Source organism: Myotis davidii, unplaced genomic scaffold (genome assembly GCF_000327345.1).
Source record: "Myotis davidii unplaced genomic scaffold, ASM32734v1 scaffold166, whole genome shotgun sequence".
NCBI classification, from domain to species: Eukaryota; Metazoa; Chordata; class Mammalia; order Chiroptera; family Vespertilionidae; genus Myotis; species Myotis davidii.
In genome coordinates, this window is record NW_006297385.1 from 429,457 (window position 1) to 437,678 (window position 8,222).

The 8,222-nt window shown below is 51.3% G+C and overlaps 2 protein-coding genes across 4 annotated transcripts in view; one reads left to right on the forward strand and one right to left on the reverse strand.

Moving 5' to 3' along the window:
• Nucleotides 1-6,184, reverse strand: part of YIF1B (Yip1 interacting factor homolog B, membrane trafficking protein) — an 8,632-nt gene extending 2,448 nt beyond the window's left edge. The window contains exons 1-5 of one of the 3 annotated variants that reach the window (XM_015570072.1): nt 6,057-6,184; nt 1,146-1,384; nt 960-1,064; nt 678-756; nt 490-547 (exon numbers count right to left, since the gene is read on the reverse strand). In XM_015570072.1, the coding sequence (XP_015425558.1) occupies nt 490-547; nt 678-756; nt 960-1,064; nt 1,146-1,384; nt 6,057-6,105 (530 nt within the window). In that variant the 5' untranslated portion in view covers nt 6,106-6,184. Of the gene's footprint in view, nt 1-489; nt 548-677; nt 757-959; nt 1,065-1,145; nt 1,385-5,914; nt 6,004-6,056 lie in introns of those variants that run through there. The other 2 variants (XM_006773135.2, XM_006773136.2) reach the window with 2 other exon arrangements.
• A 1,884-nt stretch (nt 6,185-8,068) lies between these two features.
• The window catches only part of KCNK6 (potassium two pore domain channel subfamily K member 6), an 8,060-nt gene continuing 7,906 nt past the window's right edge, over nt 8,069-8,222 (forward strand). The window contains exon 1 of the mRNA XM_006773138.2: nt 8,069-8,191. Coding sequence (XP_006773201.1) covers nt 8,069-8,191 — 123 coding nt within the window. The remainder of the gene's footprint in view (nt 8,192-8,222) is intronic.

Sequence of the window (8,222 nt, forward strand, 5' to 3'; positions counted from 1 at the left end):
ATGTGCAGGAGGTAGCTGATCGATGTTTCTCTCTCATCGATGTTTCTAACTCTCTATCTCTCTCCCTTCCTCTCTGTAAAAAATCAATAGAATGTATTTTTAAAAAAAAAAAGAAGCTGGGGCTTAGTCTGGGGCCTGGGGAGCTATGGACAGCTTCTGAGCAGGTTGGGATGTGGTCAGGCCTGCCTCTCAGACAAGACCTTCCTGGCTGCTGCTAAAGTCAGGGTGCAGGGGGGTGTGGGGTCAGGGCAGCTGGTTAGGAGCAGGAGAGGATAAGACTAGATCTGGTGGTGGAGGCCAAAGAGGATGAATTTCGAGAATCACCCTGCACAGGGTACTACATGTGGGTGGGAAGGAGAGGGGTGACCCTGAGTATGACACCTAGAGAGCACAGTGGGCTATTCTGAGAGAGGGGACTAAGAGACTCTCCCAACTGCCCCTCAGCCCTCCAAAGCCCGTGCCACCCTACCCACTTGCATTCTCTCTTACCTATCCTGGGTTCCCAGTGCCAGGCCAGCCACCAAGACGTAGGTGATAAAAGCCATAGCTATGGGAAGCAGACACACAGACACAGGTCAGAGGAAGGACCATCTGGGCTTCCAGGTACCTAAACCTCTGCCCTAGATATGCCCACGCAGAGGGAGGAGGGTGCAGGGCAGTGGTGGATAGGGTAAAACCTGGAATGTAGAGGTCCGGAGCGTTGACATCAAAGCGGGGAGCCACTGGCGTGTCCTGCTGGTACTGCACCTCCCAGTCCTGTGGGGATAGTGGGGGAGCAGACAGAACCCCCAGAGCTGGGCTCCTCTACCCTGCTCACAGGCCCTCTCTTAAGGTTTATCACCCATCCTGCCCCTCATGCAGGACCCAGACTCTGACTCAACCCCCATCCACTGCCCCCTACCCAGAGGCTGTCTTTCCCTCTGACCGTGGATGGTCACTTCAGTAGGCGGCGCTCTGACCTGGTGCAGGTAGGGGAAGAAGAGCAGGCCCAGCTTTTTGCCCACGTACAGGGTGTCCACAGCGAAGTAATACTTGAGCTTGGTGACGGGAATGAAGCGGTCGATCTGGGGAGGCAGAGCTCTCCCTGAAGCCCTGGCCTCATGGCCCCAGCCTTCCCCCCACTCCCACCAGCCCAGTCCACTCACGTTCTTATCCACCAGCTCCTTGCCCTGTGCGGCTAGGCTGCTCCCATAGGCCATGGCCATGTTGGACACAGGATCAGCTAAGAAGGCTGCCTGGGGCGAGGCAGAAGCTGTAGGGTAGCCCAGGCCACTGGGTCCCCGCTGGGCTCCATAGCCCTGGCTCTGGGCCGAACTTGTGTCATCAAAAAGCTGATGGGGGTCAGCCATGCCCAGATGGGACACAGGGATCCTCCGCTTTGAGGCTGCAGCGGGAGAGAGGTAGATGTCTCATTCATTTTGTGGGCACACCCGCGCCCACCTTACTCCAGTGGGGCACTGGTTTTCATGTTAGATGGGTCAGCCAGTCAAGTGCAGGCAGGCTCTGCTCGCCATCCATCCATCCAAATAACAAGGATGATGATGTTGCTAGCTACTATGCACAGAATGCTGTACTAAGCTTTTTACAAACAAGTTCTCTGTCCGTATCCCTCTTCATGTTTCCCCCTCACTCATTCAGCTCCAGCCACATGGGCTTTCATTGAGCAGACCAGGCATACTCCCAGCTCAGGGCTGCTGCACTGGCTGTTCCTCTGCCTGAATGCTCTTCCCCCAGGTGTCCTCATGGCTCACTGCTCTCCTTGAAGTCTTGGCTCAATGGGACCTTCCCCCACCATCCTGTATACAACTGCACCTCCATAGGTGGCACCCCCCTTCCCTGCTTCATTTATATCCAAAGAACTTGGCACCAGCTGGGATACTAGATGTTTTGCTTCTTTTTTTCCCCTGTCTGTCCACAAAAGCGTGAGTCCCCAAAGTGGGAATTGTTGTCTTGTTCATGGCTAAATCCTATACCTAGCACTTGACAAAAACCTACTAAACGAATCAGTAGCTATCCCCATTTTACAGATATGAAACCCGAGGCCCAGACAAGCTAAATTACTTGTGTAAAGGGCCAAACAGAGTGAGGGAAGAGCAGGAGTCCAATCCAGGTTGCTCAATAAATATTACCATAATTCAACCCCAACTGAGCACTAACCACATATTAGGTCATGTTCTAAACATTATGGATTAACTCATTTAATCCTCACAACAACCCATTTGTGTTGATGCTATTAGCACCCCCATTTTACAGATGGGAAAAGCAAGCCCCAAAGAGGTTCAGGCCCCTGCTCAACGTCATACAGATAATATGAGGCAGAGCCAGGGTTCAAGTTTTTTAAAAGGTCCCTCTAGCTTCATGTTGGGTATAGATAGAGGAAAGGAGGGAGGAATTTATTGCTGGTCCTGGCGGGAGACCAGGATAGAGAGTGGAGACTGAGGGGAGGGGAATGGGTGGCTTCTGGATAGATTTTGGAGCCAGCTGGGAGGGCCAGGACTTACTGGATGTGTGCTTAATTGGGGTGGGGTAAGAGAAAGGAGATAGAAATATGGAGATGACCAATTTGAACCTAGCACTCTGGCTCCAAGGCCTTTACTCCTAACCAATAAGCAATGCTGTGGCAGCCAATATTCATTGAGCTCCTTCTATATGCCAGGCACCATTGTGGGCACAGGATTCAAGGTGGTAGGATTACATGGATGGGGTAGGAGGCAAGTCATCTGCATCATGACTTTCTCTGTGCCTCAATTCTCTCCTCTGTAGAATGGGTTAATAGTCCAAGGTGAAGTGACAGTCAGACTCCTCAGCCCTTGGCCTGGCACCTATTGTCAATTACAAGCCCCTCAGCTCTTCATCTCAATCATTTGTAGCTGGAAAACTGACCCAGGTGTCCTCAGTCCCAAAGAACGCAGCAGTGGTTCTGGCCCTCTTGTCCTCAAGTTCCACTTCCCTTTTTCCTCTCTCATTTCTGGCCGAAGGGTCACTTCCTGAAAGCTTCAGTGTGAGCCTGTCCTTCCTCCCTGTTACCCCTCAGCCAGTGGTATTTGGGGTCCTGCTCCCACCAGCCACCTAAAGGCTCTCTGCACCACCAGGTCGGATCCATTATTCTGCTCTCATCCAATTCAAGTCCTCACAGCACTAGGTGCATTGCCCCAAATGTCAATCTCCAACTCTTGGCTTCTGAGACACTGTGCCTGTCTTTTTCTCTTTTCTGTCTGAGGCCCACAAATACCTACTTAGCACCCTCCTGTGCTGGGCTCTGATGTAGGTAGCAATGATCAAAGGGACAAAAACTCCTGCCTTCATGGAGCTGATGGTTTCCCAATCTGTCTCTCTCAATCGGTGACTTATTTCCAGCTCCCTAGAATGTGTGACCCAATTTTCCACCCTTGCCCTGTCTTCTGTCCTCACCTAGGGCAATCTCACCCACACCCACAAATTTCACAGTGTGCCTTAGGCTCTGGGCTCTGTCTCTGGCCACCACTTCTCTCCTGTAGCCAGACCCAGGTAGGCCACTTTTTGGCAATGGCCTCTGGTTGCCCCTGGGCCCTAACCGCCATCTCCAAGCCCCCGATTCCCCTTCCGTCTGGCATCCAACCAATCAATCGCTAATTCTTGCCCATTATGTCTCAATGTTACCCTTCCCTCTCAGACTATGTCATCTTGCACCTGACTTAAATGTCCTCCCCCTGGCTCCTCCTGTCCATTCTTAGCTGCACCAACGTTCTCTCCAGTGGGCAGCCAGAGCGATCTTTTTAAGTGCAAAAGAGAACATTTCCTGTCTTCTGCCTAAGATCAGGGCTCACTGTGTTTAGAATAAAATCCTAACACCTATGAGGCCCTGCAGGACCCAGCCCTGCTAACCACCCTCTTTTACTACCTCACCCCTCCTTGGGGCTTACTGCACCTCAGCCACAATGGCCTCCTCTCAGATCCTTTACAGTTTTGGCAGATCTTAGGTGTTAAAGTGAATGTTTAGAGTAAGAAAAGAATACTCAGCAAGTTAGGGGGTAAGAACCAAGATGTCTGTAGGAATATCTCTTTACATATTTCCCCAAGCTCCTGCCTTTTCTGGGGACCTTGAGGACTGTTCTAGTCTCTCAGTTATGAGTCCTGGCTTATTCGCGGGCTTTCTTTGTGAGTTGTCCCCATTCCTCTTCTGAACCTCTGGTTTAGCCTCTGTCCTTCAGGCTCCATCACTATTTTTTCATCTTCTGAATACTTCTATTACTAAGCAAGTATTTTAGCTTTGTGTTGCCTCATGTTCACATGGTCACACCTTACCAGTTTTGTGACTACTCATTTGTTAAGCCTGGGGAAATATGTAGAGATATTCCTACAGACATCTTACCTGCCAAGCTCCTAGCCCCCCACAGGCTTTTAAATATACATATATATATTCTTGATTAGGGAGGGGAAGAGAAAGAAACATCGATGAGAGAAACATCCATCGGCTGTTTCTGCAAGCCCCATACTGGGGATCGAGCATACACCCTGACCAGGAATCGAACCAGTGACCTCTGGGTGCCTGGGACATGCTCAACCAACTAAGCCACACCGGCCAGGGCGCCCAGATTTTTGAACATCCATCACCTTGGAACACCTTCCCACTATTGACAACTGCCAATGTTGCACTCAGGCCTCAGCTCAAATGTTTCCTTCTCAGAGATCTTTCTCTTTCCTCAATACAAACACTAGCCACACCTTGTTCTTTCTCATAATATCCAGTGATTCTCTTTTCCCTTCTGAGCGCTTATCACAATTCACTTTGTCTACTTGTTTACTCAGCACAGCCCTCCAATGCTTTTCCCTCACTACAAACCCCCTTCTCTGGGCTAATTAGATGCACCTCTTCCAGGAAGCTTCACTGACACCCCCAGGCTGGGTCACATGCCTCATCTGGGCTCCCACAACACCTCCATCCCAGCCATAATCGTCTGACTGTGCTTCCCTCCCCCTGGCTCTAACCCAGGGGTGGGCAAACTTTTTGACTCCAGGGCCACAATGGGTTCTTAAACTGGACCGAGGGCCGGAACAAAAGCATGGATGGAGTGTTTGTGTGAACTAATATAAATTCAAAGTAAACATCATTACATAAAAGGGTATGGTCTTTTTTTTCAATAGTTTTATTCATTTCAAATGGGCCGGATCTGGGCCCGCAGCAGTAGTTTGCCCACGGCTGCTCTAACCCGTCTGCCTGTGCTGCTTCTTTCATCAGAATGTCCGTCACTCAAGCCTGCTGCTGTCTTCTGCTCTGTACTGGTAGCTCCATGAGGTCAGGAACCTGTTGGGCTGTATCTCCAGCATCACCTACCACAGGACCAGCCAGGCACCTTATTGATGTTTGAAGGGAGGAATGGGCGCATCACACTGTCTCCCTCAACACATCCTGATTATTCCCTTTATGGCTCTAATTAGTCCCCAAATTATCAGGCTGCCTTGTTTGTTTCTGAGTTTAGTGGCTGTCTTCCCACCAAACTCAGAAACAAACAAGAGTTAACAATGACCGGTGCTTTGCTGGTCACTACCAGGTACCCACATTCCAGCACAGGGCTGGGCACAGGGGAGCTGAGGCAGGATATGTTGAATGAATAGATGAGATGCACGCACATTCACGGAGATTAGACATACAAATTCGCAAAGATGGAAAAAAAGAGGTTAACAGCCAAATAAACACAGGTTCAAATCTTAAATAAGGGATAACCATGGTCCTCTTCACTCATGGAGGGCTACGAACCCTGTCCTAGGGCATAGGCGACAGCCCGAGGCTACGAAGGGGTAAGGAGAATGATTGCTTACGGCAAAATCAATGAAAGTCGCGCTTTTCTGCTCATCATACAGTATCCTGCCCAAAGTTGTTTTCTTTCAAAAAAATATCCTAAGGGGAAAAAAATCGACACCAAAGCGCCCCTACCCGGAGCTGGCATCCTGGCGCGGTGCACACCTCGAAGCTCCAGATCCCTGACTTCCTGACCTCCGACCTGCAGCGACCTCGCCAACCGCCGCGGCGGCCCCGCCACACCCCGCCCGCCTTATCACCTCGGCGGGCCACGTACGCCCCTTACGCTGCCGGGGAGTCCCCGCCGCGGAGCCAGCTGGATGCATCCTTCGTTGCTACCGCCGCCGCCCCAGCCACGGTTCGAAATGTGCCCGCCCGGCTTCCGTAGCCACGTCCCACCAGCGACGCGACAGCCAATGGGGGTTACGATCGTTCAGAGGCCACGCCCTCTCGTGGAAGCCTGGCCGCGTCCGCTGTGGGTAAGAGGGGAGGGCTGGAGGCCCGTGACGTAAGCCTCGAGTCCAGACCAGGGCGGCAGGAAGGCGGGGCTGGGAGCGATCTTAGGAGTAGACGGTGTCGTGCATGATGGGAAATGTAGGTGTCGAGCGAAGAGGCGGATGGGAAATGGAGTTCTCCCTGGAGAGATGCTCAATTTGGGTCTCTGAGAGCACGCGGGAACCAGGGAAGGGTGTGGAGCAGGGAAGAAGTCCATTTGTATTTCCGAGGGGCTAAGCGGAGTGGTGCGGGCTCTGCCCTTTACAGTTTTGGCAGATCTTAGGTGTTAAAGTGAATGTTTAGAGTGAGAAAAGAATACTCAGCAAGTTAGGGGGTAAGAACCAAGATGTCTGTAGGAATATCTCTTTACATATTTCCCCAGAAAATGATAAAAAAAATGCTTTGTGTTGCGATCTGGTTTTCCCAGTTCTCCCAAAACACTTTACACCCCCCAGCAACTCACAGCACACCCAGGCACACCTGCAAGTGAGAAGCCCGGAGAATTAAGCTTCTTTAGTCTCTCCTCTCTTTGTCTTTCAGTACCCCATGTATCTCACTCGGTCTCCCCATTTCTCTCCCCTGCAGCCTCCCATTTTCTGTCCCACACTTTCCTCCACTATCTCAGGCAAAGATAACTGCGTGACTTCTGGGCAATGACAGCACTCCGGAAGACTGTCAGCAAGTGACTCTGTCACTGTGGCTTTCCCTTTCCTGTCGAGGCATTGCCTTTTCTGGGGACCTTGAGGACTGTTCTAGTCTCTCAGTTATGAGTCCTGGCTTAGTCGCGGGCTTTCTTCGTGAGTGGTCCCCATTCCTCTTCTGAACCTCTGGTTTAGCCTCTGTCCTTCAGGCTCCATCACTATTTTTTCATCTTCTGAATACTTCTATTACTAAGCAAGTATTTTAGCTTTGTGTTGCCTCATGTTCACATGGTCACACCTTACCAGTTTTGTGACTACTCAATTGTTAAGCCTAAAATTTCTCATCTGTTTAATGACTAATAGAGGAATAATAGAGGAGGGGTTGAGATACAAGCTCATGTGTCCATAGGACCTTTGATCACTGGCCCCTACTGTTGCTGTTGTATTATCAGGTGTCTCTTCCTGTGAGTTCTAACCCCTAAGTTGGGCTCTTTCCCAAGAGCTGCCACAGTTTTATAAATAGAACCATCTGGGTGTGTCTTGGTCCCCGGGCCCCACTCCTTTGCCAGTCAGATGTGGTCAGGAGTCAGGGCTGCCTTCCAGAAGGCAGTCAGAGACGGGGGTGTGGAGAGGGAGCAGGGAAGCAGGGAAGCAGAGGGAGCAGGGAAGGAAAGATTCCCCCCCATTCAGTGAAGGTGTGGATCTGTGATTCTGCCTGGAAAAGAGACCCTGGCTCTTTCCTGTTCATCCTTCCTCTCTCACTTCAGTTATTTCCTTTCTCCAGAAGCTCTTGATTTCTCAAAGGCTGCAGTAGTTGCCTCCTCTGGGCATCCTCCACCCCAGCCCTGGTCACTGCCTGTGCTGCTTTCTGGGCTGTCACTCTGTTGAAGTGCTGGGAGCCCCCTGAAGGCAGGTTCCAGAACTGTCTTGGTCACTCAGCAAAGGGTCGGGCACAAAGTGGGCACTGAGCAAAGATCTGGTGAAGAGCTAAATATCCCGATTCTGTCCGTAAGGGCACGAGGACACCTGCCCCTGTGGTGTCCTTCTTGTGACTTAGGCCTCCCCACAGTTGGACGCAACTCCACTCCAGAGCGCACGACTTGGCGAATGGGGTGAGGGCTGGATGCCAATTTGTCCCCTGGTCCCGTCAGCCATGCACCCTGATGAAAAGCACAATCTTGTAGCCCAGCAAGATGGCCCGGAGGAGTTGGGGCGCGACTTCTCGGTCCTTGAGCAGAAAGGAGAGTTCGGACTCTTTCTAAACAAAGGAATCAAGGCGCCTGGGACGCAGAGGGGGAAAGGCAGAA